Source organism: Meleagris gallopavo, chromosome 16 (genome assembly GCF_905368555.1).
Source record: "Meleagris gallopavo chromosome 16, MGAL_WU_HG_1.1, whole genome shotgun sequence".
Taxonomy (NCBI): domain Eukaryota; kingdom Metazoa; phylum Chordata; class Aves; order Galliformes; family Phasianidae; genus Meleagris; species Meleagris gallopavo.
The window spans coordinates 13,665,102-13,687,270 of NC_139419.1; the positions used below are offsets into that span (position 1 = coordinate 13,665,102).

At 50.1% G+C, this 22,169-nt stretch overlaps 1 protein-coding gene across 2 annotated transcripts; it reads left to right on the top strand.

The window, feature by feature from the left end:
* Positions 1 to 2,473: 2,473 nt before the first annotated feature.
* On the top strand, positions 2,474 to 8,354 carry LOC146543273 (uncharacterized). 2 transcript variants are annotated; one of them, XM_085237567.1, is made up of 9 exons: positions 2,474 to 3,349; positions 4,592 to 4,761; positions 4,965 to 5,084; positions 5,838 to 5,961; positions 6,303 to 6,389; positions 6,478 to 6,579; positions 6,798 to 6,937; positions 7,433 to 7,509; positions 8,023 to 8,354. In XM_085237567.1, the coding sequence occupies exons 2-9, from the start codon at positions 4,708 to 4,710 to the stop codon at positions 8,258 to 8,260; spliced, it is 942 nt and encodes a 313-aa protein (XP_085093693.1). In that variant the 5' UTR covers positions 2,474 to 3,349; positions 4,592 to 4,707; the 3' UTR covers positions 8,261 to 8,354. The 2 variants fall into 2 exon arrangements, with proteins under 2 accessions (XP_085093693.1, XP_085093691.1); XM_085237565.1 differs by lacking the exon at positions 2,474 to 3,349 and having other exon boundaries at positions 4,320 to 4,761.
* Positions 8,355 to 22,169: the final 13,815 nt, after the last annotated feature.

A 22,169-nucleotide genomic window follows, 5' to 3' on the forward strand; every position in this document is an offset into this window, starting at 1 on the left:
ACACACACACAAGCTGTGAACAACTATTTTCAAGGATGAAGCACGAGGAGGGTCAAATTCCATGAAGTCCTGACAAACACCCCGAGGACGAACACCCTGACATCTCACCTCACCGCCATCGAACCAGGCCGATGCATTAGTTTCACCAAAACAAGGTCAAATTTCCCACTGGCTTTATCACGGATTTGATGAGGCTGGAAAAGACCTCCAAGATCATCAGCCCTCTGCTGGGGGAGAAGAGCAGAAGCGTCTCCTCTTTACTGCTGCAGAACCTGACCAGGGTTAAGAACTGCTGTGGTTTAACCCAGCAGGCAGCCCAGCGCTGCACAGCTGTTCTGTCACAGTGCAATGGGGGAGAAAGACCAGAGAAAGGCAAAACTCACGTGTAGAGATAAAGACATTTAATAGGACAGAATAGGTGAAGAAAAGAACAAAGGAAACCAACAAAGGACTCATCTTTGAGTCCGTTAACAACCGCTTCAAGCTTGTTATTCCCTCTCACCTCAGACGTGCCATAGGCTTTAGAGTTCCTTTTTCCTGTACTGTAGGGCAGTGCCTGCAGCCTGGCTTTGTTTATATCATAGAATCATAGAATCATCAAGGTTGGAAAAGACCTCTGAGATCATCCAGTCCAACCGTTCACCTATCACCAATGTTTCCCACTAAAGCACGTCCCTCAGTTCAGCATCTACATGTTCCTTGAACACCTGCAGGGACAGTGATTCCCCCACCTCCCTGAGCAGCCTGTGCCTCAGCCTCACCGCTCTTGGAATAGAGGTATCTCCTAACGTCCAACCTGAATCTCCCCTTGCGCAGCGTGGGGCTGTTCCCTCCAGTCCTATTGCTAGTTGCTTGGGAGAAGAGGCCAGCTCCCACCTCACCACAACTTCCCTTCAGGTAGCTGAAGAGAGCGATAAGGCCACCCCTGAGCTTCCTCTCCTCCAGACGGAACAACCCCAGCTCTCTCAACCGCTCCTCATAAGCCTTATATTCAGTTCATTTATTTTCATTAGCATAATTAGTAATGTCCTCGGTGTAATCACCCGTGTCCTTCCAAAAGGAGGTCTTCAGATGATGTGGCTAACTAACCCTCTACAAGTCAGCTTTTTCTCCACAGAGGGAATGTTGCAGAGGGGTGACCAAGATCCAAGACTTGTCTTAGGGATTCTCCTAGATTTAGGCAACCTACTACCCCACTGAAGACAATGGAAATACTATTGAAAGGTAGCTAAGCATCCTTCAGTCCAGTTTTTTTCTCCTCTGGAAGCTGAAAACTTAGTCCTATCATCTTTCTCTGAACCAAAGACTCCTTCCTGCAACATATCTCACCGTCTTCGCTGCTGTACAGCTTGGCTGCTTACTGCCTCTCTATGGAGCAAGATATGTTCATCAAATTTCTACACAGATCATGCTGCCTGCAGAAAGCCTGTGCTATCCTGCACGTACTTTTATTTTTCAGTTGTCACCACCGAATTGTATTTCTTTTGCTTGAGAGGGGGATTTGATTCTCTTTACTGTGGAAGGCTTAACAATGATATATTTCCCACTGAAGTTGTGCTTACAGAACGGTTACATACATGCCATCGTATTTTCTTTTGCATTCTTTATCTTTTTAGCCATTTGTAGCAGTAAAGAAATCCACAAAAAGTTATTGCTATGCTATGCTATACTGTTTTATAATGCATTTCTAGAGGCAATGACAGCAACAGGGCTTCCATGCATTCGCAGTTGAGCAGAGGTTGATGCACTTCTTTAAGCATATCACCTTCATCAGGCAGCAAAAGTAAGTTCAAGGCAGGGCGGCTGATGCACTGGGACGCAGCAACATTCGTTATGCTGCTTTGCTCCCAGAGGTCACACCATATCCTGCACCAACCGAGGAGAAATTACACTCTCCTGTGCAGAGCCTCTGCAGCCTTCCCACAGCCCTTGAGGACGGGTAGGGATACGGCATGACAGAAAAGGGATTTCCCTTCTGATGGGGAAAAAGTGCCCAAGGAACGTTCACATCCCACATGCTGGTGTGTAACCGCTCCATGCCCGTGCCCCACGTGCTTCTGAATGGGCAGCACAGCTTTTGTTTCACTCAGCCACCTGGTGCAGAGCAGATCAGGCTTTCTGCAGGCATGGGAAATCATCCCATCACTTTGTGCCTTACAAGGAGTTGAAAACCTTCTCTTCTTAGAGTCCGACTTCCAACCCTTAGCACCTACAGTGAAGTGGATTCCGTTTTTCTAATATCCTTAAATTCCAAGCCCGTGTTTTCCCAAAAGAACAGAATTTGGAGGTAACCACCTACAGCTCAGCAAGCGATTTCAGTGCCTATTTCTGATTGTGGCAATTATTCAGCTCAGAGGTCCCACTTAAAATTTAAGGTGCCCGTTTTAATTCAGACAAAGGCTGGAGGGTTGCAGCTGACTTCCCAAGACTGCAATAGGTGGTGGTGACACAGCCTCAGGCTTCCGTGTTTGTGCTAATCCCACGTTTCCTTGCTCTGCCCTGCAGGGCAGCTCGTGCTGGAAGTGGCTGCTATCACACTGTGAATGAAGGTCGGTGCAGGAGCACCTGCTGATGGGAGGCAGGAAGTCCAGGCTAATGAACTCTGAGGCATCTCCTGGTGTGCTACCAGAGGCGGCAGTAATGATGTCGGGGGAAGTTGCAGAAGAACGTGAGGAGCTCCCCAGCAGGAAGCCACAAAACCGGCAGAAACCTGCAGGAGAGTCAGAGCATGCGCGGGAGCCCAGGAGGAAATGCAGACCGGGTGTTTGAGCGGCGCCTGGCAGTGCAGTGCTGCAGCCCACAACCAGAGCTGTTCTGCCTTCACCAGGCTGGCTTCCCAAGTAGGACGTGTTTGTCCTCGTAAAAACCAGAGGGCTGGCTCATCCCAAGGCTTGCTGATGGTTTGGAAGCTCAAATTCATCCAGCCTCCAAGCTGGAGGCAGCCCGGAGGCAACGTCTCCCGGGTCCAATCATGTGGAGCCGAGCGAGAGGGTAACCTGAGATGGCTGCCCAAGAGTCACCTTAATTTCTCTGTTGTCTTACTTCAGATAACCCCACTGGGTGCCCCTTGTGTCGGTCTCTTAGAATTTGGATCTAGGAGGCGTCCGCTTCCTTTGCTTATAATGAAAGCGCATAAGTGATGCGGAACCGTGCTGAGGTCACAATCGTTGCTGGGGTGGGTGGGTTTGGCCCTCAGCTGGTGAGCAGAGCTGGTGCTCTGGTGAGCGTGCTGCACACAGAGACTGAGCTCTGAGCGGTCCTTGGAAGGATCATCCTTGGAGAGCTCTCAGAAGCACCGCTGCGGCGTGTGTGTGACCTGGGCACAGCCCAGACTGACCTGGACAAAGAGGTGAGCTGGGCTTGGTGCTGCGGGGTTGCTGGAAGGAGTCTCAGCAGAAAAGCTGGGCTGGGGAGGAGCTCCCAGCTCAAACGAGGCCCTTCCCAATGGCTGCTTCCAGGGGAAACTGATTCTTTATGAGATTGTGTCACACGTTTCGGTGAGGATGACGAATTGTCGTCGCTCCCCTGTGTAATGCTACAGTGCAATGGAAAGCTCAGCAGTAATAACAGGGTGGCAAAGTCCTAGGCTGCAGCAAGTGACGATTTGCCCAAGTGCAGCAGTTGGGGTCACAGAAAGAAAGGAAAAAAGCTGCTGAGCCTTGGAAGGCCTCAGGAAGGCAGGGATCTACAGACAGCACCCTTGCCACCACTGCCAACCCTCCACTGATGTCTGGGAAGGGTTTGCGTGCGCCCGAGCTGCCCTGGGTTGGCCCTGCCTTCCCACCAGGTGCTCAATCACTGCTTCAAGCTGTGACTGAGCATTGCCACTACAGCCCTGCAAAATGGCTGCCGGGCGCCAGCCTTCCTCTCAGACATGACAAAGGAAGAAGAGCACAGGCTCCATGCAGTGCAATTTGTGCTTTAATGACCCATGGAGCCCTGGCTGTGCCGTATCCAGCATATTTTTAACAAAACCCCACTGAAGTCATGGTGGAGAGCCGGGTGCTCAGCTGGGGACATGGACTGTCTGGTGACACCACAAGCACGGTGACACCACAAGCACGGTGCTTGGGGCCGTGGCTGCACCAGTGAGTGCCACAGCCGTGAGCGCTGCGCAGGAGTGTGGACACGCTGCGTGAGCTCTCGTCCCGGCTGGCAGTGATAGTGGTGGTGGCTGACGGGTGCTGCCCGCTCTCGCTGACGGTGCTGCTCAGCCATTGTCTGGTGTGTTAGCTGGAAGGGAGAAGGACTGCAGCTGTGCCTGGTAAGCCAGAACTGTAGGTTTGTCAAACATGTGAGTCGCACCAGTGCACCCATTGCAGCTGCAGCAAGAGAAGATGAAGGGAGTCTTTTTCATGTCAGGAACGCAACGTGTGTGCTGCAAGGTATATAACTGGTGATGAGATGGAGGACAGTACTTGCTGGGAGAAGCCGTGGCAGTTAGACACAAGTTGGATCTAGACTTGGCACAGTTCTTGCAGCCAGCTGCTTCGGAGACGTTGCCCGCCTCGAGAGTCTATACGGCATAAAAGAAGAAAGCTGGGAAAATGCTTAATCCTCATGATTCTGCCCTTGTTGATGCCTCCTGTAGGGTTCCTGTCCGAGAGGACGTTTTGGGGATCCAAGCAGTTCAAGACTGCAGCCGGCTCTTTCCAAGAGCGGGGAATTCCTTTGGAGACAACTCAGACTTGCTCTGAGAAGTTCCCCATGGCTCAGCAAGGAGACGACTGCTACTACTATTTCTACTCTGTCTGTCTGAAGGTACGGTTGGCTGTCTTTTGCCTGGATTTTCTTCCCTTCCCACACTTTTCAGAGAAAGCGGTGGAGCAGTGGGGACCTGCTGGTGATGCGTTACCTTCATCAGCAGTGGGATTGTGCGCTCGCTGCTAACAACCTGGGCTAACAGCACGGACACGTTTCAGGCTGTACTCCTATTTTCCTGTGTGGCTTCCTTTTGCTTGCAGGGAGACAGCTGTCCCTTCCGCCACTGTGAAGCGGCTCTGGGGAGTGAACGAGTCTGCCGACTGTGGGTGCAGGGTTGCTGTTTCCGGAATGACTGCAAGTTCAGACACATGAAAATTGATGTGAGTGTTTGCCTAAAGATGTGCTCTCCTAGATAGTCCACAAAACCACTGTTCATTGCTGTAGGAGGGCTGAATGCACTGCTGCAGGCTAGATACATTTGCTGTGAACATCGTACCGGTTTCTGTTTCTAGAGGAGACTGGGAGGAGGTAGGGGGAAGAGAATTCAATGCCTTAGGTATACCTTAGCCAGAGATGATCGCATTAGGTGCCAAAGGCATTTCCTCCCCAGATGCAAAAAGACCGCATTGCACAGGCACCTTAATCTGCTGGAGCAGGGTGGCAGGAAAGAGCGGGCACTGCCCTCCTGCCAGCGGGGCTTGGTTCTGCTCTATCACGCCTGCTGTGTCCTGGATTTCTTCAGAGCAGTTTGTTTTGCTGCTTGGAGTAGAGAAGGGTGGGGCAAGAAATGATGGTAAAGAGCTAAGGCTTGGTCCAGTCATTTCTGACGCACTAAACCACGACATCTGAAGGCACTGTATCTCCCAAATAATGGTAGCATTTTGCAGGTGCGTTGGTTTCAGCCCCCGAACTGAGAGCACGTGTCTGCTCTACCTGAAGGATAAGAAAGCAAAATATGCCGAGCGGTTGCAGCTCATGCAGATGTTGAGAACACGCTCCCAGGTGTTTCCTTTCGGGATAAATGATGCTTCAGCACTGCGACAGACCTATCTCAGGCACAACCTGGAGCGCGGCATCTCTTTGCAAACCTCCTCTGCCTGTTTCCGTGACCCTTCCTTCCTTTCTCTCTTCAGAAGAAGCGCAGTGAGATTCCCTGCTATTGGGAGAATCAGCTGGGAGGCTGTCAGAAAGCCCACTGCCCTTTTCTTCACCTGAAGGAATGCGGTGGGAACGCACCGACCGTACCACCAAGCAACGGTGAGTTCCTGGTGGCATGAAGCATGAAAGACTTAATTATGAATATTACTTCTGAGCGGGTGCAGGATGTCAGGTAACCATTCACTGGGGAGGGCAGGGAAGAGTCCTGATAAGTGAAATATTGGTTTGCGTTTTGGCTGTTAGAATGGGGGTGGGTTTTTTTCTGGAGAGAGGTAAATGCATTGCAGGTCTGTGCTGACTGCAGAAATGGCACAACAGCTTATCAGCAGAAAGGCAAATGTAAGAAACCATGCTTGAAAATTGGAAGCTTGTGGCTGACTGTGCTGAAACCTTCCTCCAAACAGATGCTCTTCAATTATTTCTTGTCTTCTTTCTGCCAGAAGCTGACCCGAGCGGCCTTCCTCTGAACAGCGGCCTTGCAGAAAGCCTGGAGAACCAGACAGAGGTTGAGGAGGCACCAGAGACAGGTACAGATACTGAACAGGCATCTGGGTTGGATGCGCTGTCTTTCTCCTCAGATTTTCTGATTGTTCTCTCCTGGACTGTTCTCTGCAGTTGACATCCCAGCTTCCTCCCATGGCCCGGCTGCAACAAAACGCAAGCGATCTGAGGAGACGGGCAAAGCAAGGGAATTGCCTCGCAAGAAGAGAGTCAAGGGTGAGCACAAGGAGCTTGTTACAGTGCCTCAGCACAGTAATGCTGTCACTTAGCATTGTTCTGGGTCAGTTTTCCTTGCCCTGGGCTATTACTGAGTGCAGCTCCTGGGTTTCTTCGTTCCTTTCGATGTGCTGTGGGTAGACAGAGAGCACTGTGTGGGAATGATACGAGAACGTGGATTTCTCTGGAGGCACAGCAATCTCTTCCTTTTACTCCAGATGGACGCAAGGTGCGCGGGAGGCCTATTGACTGGAAGACCACCTTCCCCACAATGCGGAGACTGAAGCGGAAAGCAGCACAGATGCAACCATCTGCTGCTGAGGACACCGATGAGCCCCCAGCCAGAAAACTACCAATGGTAAGAACAACAGCAACAGCAGTAGGGCATAAGGAAGGTTTACATTGCTCTTGTAGTAATGGTAGAAATTTCAAACGTTCTACAGCTCTTCTGTTTCCTCCGAAGGCAGCGGATGTCTCACAGGGTTCTTATGGAAATTTTCTCTTGTGATTAGATGTACACAGATTTTGTCCATGAATGCTGTGCTGTTAAAAACGCCCAAGGTCACTCGTAACCTTCAAGGGAACGCTCTCTTCAGGAGCACTGTGTTTCCGTACTTGGGATCAGGCTCAGCAGCGCCCAGGGAAGGGAGGAGCAGCCCTCAAAGACCATCCAGTGTTCCACATGTCCTACTGTGGCCAGGGGTGGCGGCCACAAGATTCAACTGCCTGGAAACCCAGCCAGCCAGGCCCTGAATACCTCCAGGAATGGGGCATCCACAACTTCTCTGAGAACAGCAGCTACTCAGAAAACCTTTGAGCCCTGCTTCGTACACACTGTCTTGTTTCTTCCTAGGCGATCCTTGCTTCAGTCCCGCCCGAGTACACCCTGGTCAGCGTTGACAGCGTTGAAGTCCCACAGCTTCCAAGCAGGTGATGACCACTACTTGTTCTTCACCAGTGCCCTTCAGCCATTACACATAAGTTCTTTCGCATCAGGGGACAAGTCGAGTGTTTGAGATGCGTCATGGCATAATCCAACAAAGGAAGAGGTCATTTGCAATCATTTCAATTGCTTACTCAAAGTCTCTGCACAGCGTGTCATGGGGAGAAGTAACTCAGTCAGTGAACAGGTTTATGCAGAGGATGACTTCTTCACATATTTACAGTCAAATAATGAGGCTGGCGATGTGTTTCTGCTACAAAACCTGGCCCCTGTTGGCTAGGCTCAAACTGCTCTGTCTGTCCAGATCAGTTCCCACTACGAGCAATGTGCCTGCTGGTATCTTGCACTCTAAAGGCAGCCGCAGGTTAACTGAATCGCCATCCCTGTGTGAGTGTGAGGTGCGGGAGGGGTTAACCACAGATCTCAGAGCTGGTTTGCTGAAAGCGTATCTCCAGTTAGAAATGTCAGGTACTGACTATTCTCTTCCTTGTTCTCCCCAGTTGGGAACTGCTTTCAGGAAGCCAGGAAGACTCTGGGGCACAGTCAGAGATCAACTCAACATCCCATACCATGCAAACAGATCAGGTGCAGCAGCTGAGCTGCACAGAGGCAGGGAAAGAACTCTTCTCTGAGGATGAGGACCTCGAGGAGTTACTGATGGAAATCACAGAAGAAGAACAGGAAGGAGAAACTGATGAGGACACTGTGGGTACAGATGAGCTCCTAATGGTACTCTGAGACCAATGACATTGCAACACCATCATCTGATTGCATATTTTAAAACAACAACAACAAAACATAATTAAAACCAACCCTATTCCTTTTCAACCCAGTTCCTTTTCTTTCTTATTCTGAGGGACACTTTTCCTGAAACAGTGCAATGAGTCTTAAAGCAAACTGGTAAAAATCAGCAGTGCCTGCATTCTGTTCTCCCGATTTCCCTGCTGGTCAGAGTTCAGGGGCTGTACACCCACTCCCCAGCTCTGGGTGGCTGCCTTCAGCATCAAGGGCATAAAGCACTTGTGTGGGCACAGAAAGACGTCCATCCAGAAGGCTGAACCTGAAACTTCTTCCTTCCTCCCCCCTTGGCAATACTCTGCTTTGGGTTCACGAGGAAGCTCTGGAGTTCTGCTGCCTTGGACAGTGCCTGTGTCAACGGCAGCGCCCACCTCCCACTCCCACCTCCCACTTTCTCACCCTTCTCTCAGGCCTCTCGCTGCATGCTGCAATTCCTCTCCGTGAACAAGAGATGCACACCCAGTACGACCGGCACACCCCTTTCCTTGCCCAGACCCTGTTGCCCGTGGGCAGCAAGGGGCAGCGGCTTGGAGCGTTAAGGCAATCCCTTATTGGATCTGACTCCTGCTTCTCATCCCACTGCCCAAGAACAGCGGTGGAGTCACTCATCTCCTGACAGCCCAGTGCATCTGCACTGCATCGTGGCCAAGGGGGCAGCATGGAATTTGTGAGTCCAGCAAGTGCTGGCGTTTGTGCTGCTGGTGGTAAGTTCTTCAAAACATGCACATGCCCAAACACTGGCGTGATCTTCCACAAGGTACTTAAGTTGGGAATGCACCCGCAAGCTAGGAGGGGGAGCATCAAGTAACAATTACCAAAATAAAGGGACTAACCTGATCTAATTTTAGGTAGGCAACTAATTAATCAGAGCTCCTTCCCTGTCTAACCATCACTACAGAAGAGATGCCAAACCAAATTCACGTTTCCAGACACACTGAGCTGGAAGGACAATTCCCACAGAAACTTCACACAGAACACACAAATACTGCTGCGAGTCTTTGAGGCTAGAGCAGTGAGAAATCGAGTTGTTAGCACAGCAGATAGCTACCTACTGCACGGACTTCGTGGCTCTCCTCACATCTCCTTGGATGCAGGCGTTCCCGCGTGCAGCTCTGGCTCCCGGGGGCAGCAATAAGGCTGCGCACTGCACGAGGGGCCGGCACTCACCGCTCCGAGCGAGAGGATGTCCTCAGCACGAAGGCCTTTCAGAACACGGAGCAGAACGTCCTCAGGCACACTCAGCAACGTCAGGACTCGGGGCCGTTTTCTTCTCCTTCGCTCGGCAGCGAAACACCAACACCTGCAGCACCCCGCCGCCGCGGGCCGAGACCCGCTGAGCGCACTGCCGTTTAAACACGGCGCGCCGCCCGATTGGCCGAGAGGATGACGGCAGGTGGGGCCGTTCCCGCGGCCGCTCCCGCCGCGATTGGATCACGAGGATGCCAATTCCAACTGCGGCCGTTGGCGGTTCACGCGCACGGCGGCCACCGCGCATGCGTGCGGAGCGCGAGCCCTTCCCGCTGCCCCCTCACGAGGGCGCTGTTGCCGTGGCGCCATCTTCAGCCTCAACGATTTCGCCTCGCAACGCGTACTGGAGTCGCGATAGGATGCCTTTATCTTTCGCCTCAAAACGTGCAAGGACATTTCCCTCGGGTTCCACACACACTGCTTTTAAGAGTGGCTCGCGACGGCCTCATCTTCCCAGGCTGGAAAGGATCTGCACTATCATCCAGTCCAGCTGCCCACCCACCACCGTTTCCCCACCAAACCGCATCTGCACTGGATTGCAGCCAAGGAGGCTGTTGAAGAGCAAACAAAGTATGAATAATCAGCTCCCTGTGGAGAGCTTAAATACCGTCAGGAGAAGCTCCTTGATTCGTAGCTGATCCACGGTGCACAGAGCTCCCCAGGTAGATCCCGTTCGCTCCAGAAGCTGCAGCTGCAGAGGATGCAGACCATGAGGGTGATGAGGTGTATCAGAAACCTGGGTGAGCACAGAGAAGTGGGAGATGCAATGCCATATCAAGAGCCAGCAGACCATGACTTTAGGGGCAAGAAGGGTGTGAGGTAGGGTTACAGCAGCAGTGCTCTGGGCAGAGCTGACACCCAAACCAGAGAACTGGTCCCACAGAAGCTACAGGCGAAGGGATGACTGGCTCCCGAAAGCCCGAAGATAACGTTCTTCCAGTGCTGATTACTGAAAATGCGTTACTCATTTATTGGAACAACAATGCCAGCCTTGAACGGGCCTGGCTCAAAGTGAAATGAAGTTAATGACATCTGTAGATGTCATCTGCAGATAGCAGATCCGTGAAAGATGGAGGACATCTAGTGAGATAAATCAGTCCAAGTAATATTCTCTCCTTTCTGTGAAAGTGATATTTGTATTTGAGATTTTCAGTGGCAATGAACTTTGTTCTGGTTTGTCCTCTCTGGAGTCTGATGGCAGAACATCCAGATGGATTTATCCCAGATAGAGAAAATGAGAGGCAGACCAGCGTGCGGAGGCATTTGTGTGGCTTAAACACAGCCATCTGGCAAGAGCTCCAGAACCCTGCGGTGTCAGCAAGCTCTACCAGAGCTGGCAGGTTGGGATGGGAGATGGCCAGGTTGGATGTGCCGTCTTTACACTTCTGTGCTCCTTGGAAAGGCACGAGACAGACACGAGTCGTTCTCCAAAAAGGAAGAAGGCTGATTCATCCGTGTTAATCACCGGTGCCCGAGCTGAATTTCCCTTGTTTGTCATGTCTCTTTCTCCACTAAACACCAGAGAGAGGACTGTGTTTCTTCAAAATCAGAACGCCTCTTTCCTCCCTTCACATCTGTTGGCTGTGGAAATGAAGCTAAACAGAGCGAAGGCCTTTTATTTGCCTCGATTGCTGGGATTTAAACAAAACTCAAGAAAGGTAACTCGCTGTACTATCAAACTTGGAAATCTTCTTGGGGCAAGAGATGCTGCCACGCTAACTCAAGCTTCACTCGAGGTGTTGGCCCTCATGAGGAGAGATTCAAGGATCTGAGACCATGGCGTCTGGACGGTGTGTGCTTGGTCAACAGCTGCATTCTCCTGGCAAAACAGCTTTATTTCCAGAGCAAGCTCAGTCAGGCTGGGGGACAATTTTCTTGGAGAGAAAGAGACTCTCAGATGGTCATTTGTTAAAGGGCTTTTAGCCCAACATGTACATGGATTATGATCAGAGTCAACATGCAGATTTTAAGGAAAGAGTAAAGACAAGGAATTTCAGTCAAATAGATCTTACCAGAAAGTGATTTCAGCAGATCCAAACATAGCATCCCATCTGACAAACATATTAACCAGCCACTTTGTTTAGATACACAGAATGTGTTCCACTTGTTGTGGACAAGCAGTGGGGCACTAGAGGTTGCATTATATGCCTTTGCAATAGCACTTTCAGTTAGATTTACACCAAACCAGCACGTGTGTACCTTGCACAGTAGAGTGCTGTGGTTTGCAGAGGTTCCTCCCCTGAGATAAGCACCGTCCAGCATAGTTCCAAAATTGAAAATGAAATGAATGTGATGTTGTTGTGTTACGTGGAAGTTGATTAGCCAAGTGGAAACCTAAGAGTAATTAGCTCTGATGCAGCAGCATCACAGCCATGCTCTCCTCAGGATTTGGCTTTTCTGCAGGTGTTGATGTGCTGCCATTTCAATAAGAGGATGCCTAAGGATAGGAAAGAAGTGTGCAACTGGGAGCCATTTGGCTACAATTTTTACATAGTCCCTGATCACTCACTCAATAAACATGGTATTTTTATATCATAATACCTAAGGAATGTGGTTTGTCAGATGGAAAGTGGTAGCACTTCCACAGTTCTAGGGACAAACAAAAGCAACACAGGCCATTTGCTGGATGGGAGGCTGAAATGCTCTGTGAATTCTTCTGCTAAATATCATTCTCTGCTGTAGACTAAATTATTGAGAGGATACAAGAACCAATTTTCTCTTGAAAGAGCCCAAGAGTTGAAATAGTGATAGCAGACTTTGTAATTTCTCCTGTCCTCCTTTTAGGAGGGTGATGTAACTCAGTTCTTTATTGCACTGGTAATGCCATATAACTGCTGGAGGTGAGAGTTGCTCTCCAATGAAGGGAAGGCATCCCAGCATGTTCTCTAATGCTCACTGCTGCTATTTCAGCCTCGTGTTATTGAGCATTATTTGCAATCCCATTTGGGGGATGTTTCTAGGTTGTGCTAATATCTGCTAGCGGTTCAGTGAGGCGACAGTGCAGTGACTCTGCAGTGAAGGTTGAGGGCAGAGCTGGGTGTCTCTGATATCTCCATCCTGTTTCCAAACAGTGTTCATCTTTCATGAGAAACACTCTTCAGAAGCACCCCGAGTCAAACCTTATTAGGAGATAAAACGACCACGAGGTGGCATTAAATCCATGTGAGGTACATCAGACCTCCAGCTTTCAGTTTTCTCTCCAAACCCCAGGACATCTCGGTGCAGAAGTCCACACTCAAGAAGGACTGCACGAACATGATGTTCTATAATTCTATGCATAGTTTAGGAGCAGGAGATCTCAGACTGCTGTGCACAATCTCACTGCCTTCCCTGCAGTTATCAAGGAGTGGAATGTGGCTGTTTGCACAGAGCAATGCAGCAATAACAAAATTCATGCCTGTCCAGGGGCAGAGTGAACATAGCTTTTAACAACAAATAACATGGCAAAAGTGGCCTGCAATGGGCTTCATTTTCCCAAAGCAGAGGGCTGTGGTTTAACAACGGCTGGTTAGCAGGTGACCATGCTGTGTGGCTGCTGGTCCCTCCACCACCCGCCTACAGCAGACGGGCAATGCAGCCCTGACACTGCATTAGGAAGCCAAAGGAGGTGTATTATAAATAATTCAGAGCCCAAAGCTCTTGCTGTGACCAGCCTTTCTCCTCCGGAGGGTCCTGCTAATATGACATCCAATTTCATATTTTTGCATTTAAAAAACGTAAAAAAGCAGGTTGCTTGGTGCTGATGCTCGGGCAGCACACAGTGCCAGGCGCTGAGGTGCTGTGCTGGGGCTGTGTTCTGTGCTGGCACATCATCCTGTGAGCCTCCAAACGCTGGTAGGCAGTCCAGGGCTTCACCTCTCCCAGGGCACAGCCTACCTGGGAGCTGGAAGCACCTGGACACCCCATGGCTTATGTTATACAGACATATGAGTTTATGTTGGAAGAGACCCCAGAGCTTCTTCCCTGCACACGCTGTGGCTTCTTGGGCCATGGAACAGTCTCCAGTACTCCACTGCGTGTTTAATAAGCATAGTTAAACAAAGAAAAAGAGGAAAGGAAATAAAAGACTTGCCTAAGCAGTTTCCAGCCCAGCTTGCAAGCCAGACCACAGCTCCATGCTGCCAGCAGCGCCGGTCCCTGCGGAGCCCTGGCCCACCTTCCGTGGGAACCCCGGGGAAAAAACCTTATAGCTGAACCACAATTTGCCATGACTAATTTACCACATTTGTGTCTATCGTATGCTGCTGTACACAAGTGAATGAAGAGACCACCCAGGCCCAGCTGGGCTCCAGATTGCTGTACACGATGTGTAGCCCTGTAGATGCTGCACAGCTACATACTGCCAAGCTCTAATTCATGGCAGAGTTGGTGAACACCCCGAGTTTCAGGACGTGTAAAGGAATACAGCCCTCGTTCTGCGTGGTGCCTCGCTGATTACACGGTCAGGCACTTAATGCTGGGTGTAGGGTTGTTTTTATTTCCTGTAAAGAATGTAGTGTTTGGCAAAAGAGGAGAGTGAGAATGACAACTGTGTACACATTTCACATATTTCGAACTATTTCTCCTCCGGAGGAGAACAGAGCTGTTATTAATAATCACCTCGCCAAGTTTCTGAATTGATATTTTGAAATGAGCTGAGTATATAATTTAAGAACCACAGGCAAGAGAGAAAATGTGCTTTCAATTGAATTTGAAATGGGTGGGAAGTTGATGATGCAGGGAGATAAACGACAGCAATTCTGGAGGGTGAGATCTGGAAAGAAGGAAGCCATAAAACAGATATTTTCCAGACTTTGCAAAGCCAGAGGCAACGCAAGATCTTGAGGAACAAAAGGAGGTGCAGGAAGGGGACATGGCACCGGAATGTTGGAATGAGTCTGGGCACCACAAGAGCTGAGGGTCCTGCAGGGCTGGGACAGCCATCCCTGTTTGGATGGGGTGAATGGATGGCTACCGAGATAACATCGGCACAGGCAAGGCGTGTTGTGGAGGAATAAGCCCTTGAGAAACACTTGTGCAGAGCGTGAAGGAGACAAGCTGTAGGATAGTGCAAGTACTTGGCAGCCTTGTAATCCATGACCTCCTACAGAAGCAAAGCTGCTGTTTCAGAGCAGAGGAAAGGGACGAGCGCTTTCACCGTTCTGACTGCAAACCTCCGCGCTGTGACTCAGTGCTGTGATGTCTGTCTGAGCATCCCTCCCTCCGGTCAGCCTGAGATGAGGCCTCTGAAGAGTTGTGTGGAGTTGCAGGTTGCTCCCCATAAACAGAATTAATCCTCCTTCCTGCAACAAAGCCCTCACTGTAAAAACTTGCCAGTGCTAACCCGATGGGGGATTTGCTATTCCTTTCTGCATCCTAGCCAACAGGATGTGCATTTGTTTTACTTTAGCAAACCCATCTCTATAGGGAATTAAGCATACCGAAGCTGCCTCAGCCCTGACCCTACAATCCTACAACATCGGTCACTTTTCAGACTCGGCTTCAGCAAAGAGCTGATTTGTGCACATCCAGAATGAAAACTCATTTCTCTGAGTCTTGTGAGGCCAGGAGTTTATGGTGCCTCCCTCAGAGACCTGGATTTTAGATACAGAGACCAAGTCAAAAATCAAATGCTTAAGAATATCATAGAATGGTTTAGGTTTGAGGGGACCTTAAAGATCACCTTGTTCCAACCCCCTTGCCATGGCAGGTTCTGTCCAGGTCCCTCTGGATGCCGTCCCTCCTCTCTGTTGTGCCATCAGCAAACTGCTGAGGGTTCACTCAGTCCCTCTGTCTGTGTCATTGATAAAGGAGCTGAAGAGCACCGGTCCCAAGAGAGACCCCTGGGGGTCACCTCTCGTGGCCATCCTCCACCTGGACATACCCTACAGAATCTCCACAGAAAGAAGGAAGCAGCTTTCCCTTGTGTCTTTCGCCTCCTGCAAATGGACGATGACAAGGATTAAATACGCGTTCAGAGCCCCAGATGTACTTTGCCAACTAACAGCCATTGATTTTCGATAGAGATCTGCAACTGTTACTGTGCTTGCATTGCCCCCTTCACAGCAAACTTTGCAGGAGTGTAGCAGAGTCTGACTGCTGCTCCTAATTGAAAGAAGAATGAATCATTAGCACATCTTTAAACAGTTTGACTGGAGCAGTAAAACAGAATCAAGCTGCAGGGCCGCCATCTTATTAATTAGAAGAGCAAGGGTAAGAACTGCGCTGGCAAAAATCTCCCAAATGAGCTGCTTTGCAGTGGAAAGTCTGGGATTGCAGAGCGCAATCAAATTGAGCAATTTGTGACAAAATTCTTTTTGATTGCTAATTGGCTTCTATTTTTCCATTTGGAGCATATATATATATATATGTATATATATATATATATATAAATAATAATTTTCAGGCACACCTTCAGGCAGGCAGAGAAATTGGAGCTCCTCTTGGAGTCCATGATGTAAGAAGATATCACCGTGGGACATGGGTGCCTTCTTTGCTTTTAGCTAATTGCAACATAAGAAGTGGCTCCATTTCCCCTGCAATCTCAGGTGCCTCTGTTTCAGTCTGCTTCCCAGAAATAGCCTGTCTGAGTAAGTATGAGCAAAACATCTGCCTCCTGTGGCGAGAGGCACCAGCCGTGGCTCAGCCAGCCACGGATATAAATGCAAGCATCCCTAGAATCTGGTTTGGGGGAGAGAGAAAAAAAAAAGTGTTCTTACTTCAATAATATTCCTCAGTCTTCTGCTGGGGCATCCTGCATGGTACATCCAAAAATAAGTGATTATCCCCAGGGGACTCCAGTCCTTGGGTGCATGGAGGGGGCTGAACTCAGGCATGGGTGACATCCCAGCAGCCACAGACTGACGGCTCAGCTGCTGAAGCAGCTCTCCTCTTGCTCTGCTGTTAGGCAAAGTTAAATTAAAAGTGCCTTCATGCTAAATTACGCCCGTGTTTAATTACTGTGTTGGCACTACTATATCACTAAATGGTATTAGCTGTAGGTGAGGACCCTGCTCTTTCTGTTGCTGCAGAATGTTTCCTGGAGTGGGTGCTTGCATGTGACTGCACTGGCAAGCATGGCAACGTGTTAGAAGTCTGATCAACATCAGAAAAATTGCATCCAAGGCAGAAAATCACAGAATGTCCCGGGTTGGAAGGGACCTCAAGGATCCTGAATCTCCAACCCCCTGCCACATGCAGGGCCACCAACCTCCCCATTTAATACCAGCCCAGGCTGCCCAGGGCCCCATCCAACGCCTCCAGGGATGGACGGGGCATCCACAGCCTCTCTGGGCAGCTGTTCCAGCACCTCACCATCACCTCTGTAAAGAACTTCCCCTGACATCCAGCCTCAATCTGCCCTCCCTCAACTTCAAACCATTTCCCCTTGTCCTGCAGTTATCTACCCTTTCACAGAGTTGATTCCCCTCCTGTCTGTAGGCTCCCTTTAGCTATTGAACAGCTGCAATGAGGTCACCCCACAGCCTTCTTTTCTCCAGGCTGAACAAGCCCAGCTCCCTCAGCCTGTCTTTGTAGTGGAGGTGCTGCAGCCCCCTGTTCATCTTTGTGGCTCCTCTGGACCCTCTCCAACAGCTCCCTGTCTTTCTTGTCCTGGGGGACCCAGACTCAGTAGTCAGATGCAATAGTTTTGGGGAGCACAGTTTTCAATTTTTGTTGTAAGTCAATATTTTTATTTATTTTTATTTTTTTAACATTCTGTGAAATAAGACATTTGCTAGGGAGTTCTGGCTTGAGAAAAGGAAGTCATCGATACGGTTGCAATTACGTTTCTGGCTTTATGAACTACGAAATTAGAAGCGATTTCTGCAAGTGGGCTGAGGGTGTAACAGAAGAAGCTGAGGCAAGCAGAGCCAAAGGGATGAGCACAGGAATGTGTTCAAAGAGCTCAGCCACGTACAGCTGACAGCTGGCCAGGAACGCACCGCACACACGGCGAGGACCAAGGCGCATCCAAGGAATCCACAACCTAACACCAGCAAACTTGAAGCCAGGACATCGCCGGGGGAGGAAGGGGAGTGAGCGTGCAACAGGAAGGAAGGGAAGAGCAATGAGCACAGCTGTGGGAGTGAAAAGGTTGATGGAGGGTTTCCGAAGTAGCTGGTGACTGGCCAGGGGGAGACGTGGTAGAGAACGGGTGGCCCGGCACAGCAAGAGGAGCAGGAGACCAGAATAGATTGTGGGTGGGAAGGGAGAGAAAATGAGCTCAAACTGCTTCATATTATTCACCGTGGATCAAAAAATATATTTAAATAAGTGCTTGCTGTTGAAGTCCTCTTCTGCTGCTCCTGTGCTGAGTCCTACCTCCTCAGCCCCCTGCTCTGTGCCTGCAGCCTGATGGCCCTGGAAAAGTCGGTCAGGGCAGCAAGCTCTGCGTTGCTCCCTGTGCAGAGCAGTGCCTGCTGCCATACTCCTGGGGGCTGAACCCAGACCCCAATGGCACCTAGAGTGAGAAGTGTCAGGCTGAAAGCCTCTGAACATGCCTTTGCCCCAGTGTTCCCAGAATCACCATGGTTCAACACTGTTACCCCCTTCTGATGGCTGTCTTCAATAATTATACTCATAAAATGTTGCTTTCTTTGTGGTGATGCTGTAACCCAATGAGCTGGAAACATTCCCAGCGTGGAGAGAAAACTGTACTCTGCTGATGTTTATGTTGGGTGTTTTACGAGGCACCCATAGAAAATGACATCAGGTTACCTGTAATGAGGAAACACTGAAGCATGGATGCTTCTCCTCCCCAACAGGCACCCAATCCCAAATCTCCAGCAGGTCCACTTTGCTTCTGAGGTGCTTTTTCATGATATCACAGCTCCCTGTGGCAGACAGAGCTATTTTCTGCCTATTGTCTGCTGTGGCTGTTGGTTAATTTGACCTGGACTCCTCAACGTGAGATACCAGCAAAGTTCCAGGAGTCCAAATGATTTCCTCTCCTTCCTCCTGTCACTTGGGATGATGTGCCTCTGGGGTGCTGTTTGGGTCCATAGGGCTATCCTGGACATGGGCTGGCAAGGAGTCCTGAAGCAGTCTCACAACCCATGAGATGAGCAGGGTGATCTCACTGCTGGGAGCACAGAAATCAGCTCCCTGCCTGCTGCCAAGGAGTTATCTGCTGGCCCGACACCTTCAGTTGGGGTTCTTGGGTTGTGCCAAAGGTCCGCAGGGGATTGAGCTTCCCTGCTGAGGTTTCGACGTAGTAACAAACCATTCCCAGCAAGGAAACTGGTGGGGAAAAGAAGACCCAGAGAAAGGTTACAAGTTAAGATAAAAAGGCTTCATATGCTCAAGACTTATCACTTCTATAGGACCACTGTGTGGTTGTGGCACAACGTTTCCTAGGCTGTAGCTGCAAATGAAGTATGACTTGCCAAAGAGGTGACAGTACTGGAGCAGGATCTCCCAGATGGAGCTGGACCTTCTGTGGAGTGCTTCAAAGACTTGTTCTGATCCACACGGGGGCCGTCACTGTATTAACCAGCTTCATTTCACTGAACAGTCTCCCCATAAGCACAGCTTGTACAAATTGTGTTCAAAAGAGCGTGTTAAAGGCATTAACTGAAGATTGGCTGAGGAAGTTATCCATTCCCTGGTGATTAACCAGCAATTTCCTATCCATCACGGACCAACACTACTCTATTAGACTTTATGAAACATGCAGCGTGTGTATCTGTAGAGAACACGGTAATTGCTTCAATTACAATTCTTTTGATTGGTAATTTTCATTCACTGTCAAGAATGTTGCCTGCCCCGGGCTTGTGGAGACCAGCTTTCCTCCCCTGCTCCCAGGAACACGCACTGTGTGCAGTGGCTCCTCACTTCCCTGCAGAGGAGCACAAGGTGCCTGTGTGTGTGTTTGCATGATGAGAGCTGTCATGTTTTGCTCTTTCCTGTTGCTCCCTATAATATTCCGCATCTTCACAACCACAGAACAGCTTAATTTTTGGAAGCCAGCAAGCAGACCTTTTTTCTCCTTCCTCATCTGTTCTCAGACAAGCTCATTAGTGTTGCTGCTTGTCTTGCACTTCAGTGCTTTTTTTAATCAAACCAAGGCAGTCCCAGAGGACACCTGTTTCAATTGCTGGAGCAAACGATTGTATTTCCAGAGCTCACATGTGAGAGGAAGGATCATTTGGTGCCACCAGATCAGGGGCAGAGGCAGGCACGGTGCCATGTGGTGTCTTGGAAGAGTGCAGGGCTTGTGTGGAAGAAGAGCAGTGAAGCCATGGATGCCTGTGGGGTGAAGGGAACCTGCCCATGTTTGTTGCCATGCTTGGCAAATAATTTTACTTCAAGGTGTTTTGCAGTTTCAGCACAACAGGAAACCACCCAGAGAGGCTAGGCAGGGCTGGCAGCCCCAGACATGGGGTGGCACACGGAAGGCAGGGAGCCTGGCAGTCCACACGTGGGTCCCAGAAATTACTCAAGCAGAGAGAACTTCTCTTTTCTAAAATTCTATCTCGTCTTCCTCACCTCGAGTCCCTCTAGGTGGTGTTCCCCAGGACATCACTCCTTGTGCAAGCAGAACCAGAACCAGATGCACCAGGGGCAGTGGCAAACCCTCCTGGATTGTCACGCCAGAAAGAAGAGTGGGGCTGGGAGGGGGGGACCCACGTGTGCTCCCTAGTATGGGTGAGAGTGCACACCCTGGCAGAAACATTCTTGCACACATCTCATGCATGCACAGAAAGACCCATCTTGAGGGACACGAAGCCCAGAGCTGTGGGTACCCCATCCCAGGAGGCATCCTGGTGGGATGGATCCTGGGAGCCTGATCTGGTGAGTGTCAACCCTGCCCATGGCAGGGGAGTTGGATCTGGGTGATCTTTAAGGTACCCTTCAAACTAAGCCATTCTGTCATCCTACAATCTCAGTTCTTTGATCATGCAGCAAAAGGCAAACTGAGACAAAGGGCTACCAGCATCCTTTGGGTGACCACCACTGCACAAACCACCTTACGGTTAATGATTGCCAATTTGTGCTCATTAAAAACCAGCCAGCAATACTTTGCTCGTGTAAAGACAGAAACCACTGTGTCTTAATGAAGTGCTCTAAGGGTACAGAAAGAGCAGGATGTCCAAAGCCTGTGACATGTTCCATGCCAGGCTGACATGTACCATGCTGGGCCATGGCTGGTTATGTGCACACACTGAGGGGTTCCTGTCATCTGCACTCGGAATAACTCAAAGCCTTCCCTGTACATCCATCAGCTGTATCACAGGGCTAGTAAAAGCCAGGACTTTGTAAAGATGCTATCCTCCAAACAAATAGAGGCAAGATTTCATATACTTCTTGACTCCAGAGATGTGCCTTAGGGGCAGAGCCACAGCACAAGACTAAATGGTCAGTGGTCCTGTAATAAAATATGTGCTGGGTTCATAGCTCACCAGGTTTGTTCTGTGTGATGTGAAGAAAGCTGCACTGCTCCCATGGAGCACACCGTGTGGCCAAAGACAGGGCTGGTGCGGGGTGGCAGGAGGGTGAACGTGGCTCTCAGAGGTGGATCCATCCATGAATTTGGTTTCATCCACAGCTCAGGGCAGGGAGCATAGGGCTGAAGGAAAGACAAAAAGGTTCCAGAAGATGAAAGATTGTGCTATTGTGAAGGCAAATGTCCTCATTTGGAGCGTTGCTGTGGGATACATGCTGCAAACAGCTGGGGACAGAGGGTGCGTGACTGCCAGGGCAGAAGGCATCTGTGACACGCTGCATTTACAAAATGCATACAAACTATGGAAAAAAGGGATGGGAAGCTGTGCTGCAGGCAAGTAAACCATCAGAGCAACCTGCGTAGGCAAAGAGTTTCCACATTGACTGAAACCGAGCCAGGTCAGTGGGATTAGCAGCTTCCTGGTGGGAATGCACCAAGGGATGCCCTCCGGGTGGAGTTCCATTGGCAGGAGACTCGACATCTTTTTCCCAAGCTGGGGTAGAATCCAGGATAAGAACAGTAATGCCGAAGGTGCCACCGTGAAGATGAACGCAGCAGCGCAGCTCCTGTGGTGGGCTGAGCAATTTGAGAACCATTTCAGAAGGTACTGCAGAGGAGTTCACAGCTGACATCAGCAGAGGCTTAGCTAAAGAGTCACTGGTCCTGGTGCTGAGCTTCCGGAGTGGCCTGTGAGGGTTAGAGAGCTTGCTGCAGGCACCTGGGACTTTAAGGAGAACTGTTAGTGTCTGGGGCATCTAATGAGACAGGCTGCCTTGTGGCTGCCCTCACCCTCCTGTTCCTCCTGAGAAGCGCAACAGGGGAGTGAGGAAGCAGCGGAAAGCTTTTAGGGAGCTCATTTTAGCCTTTCCCAAGCAATGGTAAAGCTGCACGGATTGCAGGCAGGGGCTGTGCCACAAAAGCTTGCTCCGTGCCATCCCCTCTCGGCACAGAGCCGGGTCAGCAGGGCAGAGGATGAGGCATTTCCACAGCCGCACAGATGCTGCGCATCCAGGGACAGCCTGCACTTAGTCATCACAGCACCCAGAGTCACGCAGGAGATGGAGACAAAAGCAGGAAGCATTTCCAGATGCCCAGTCCTGAAGGCAAAGTCTTAAAGTCATCTGTGTGCCACCAACCAAAGTGTTTCTGACACTGCCTCCCTCCTGCTCCTGGGGC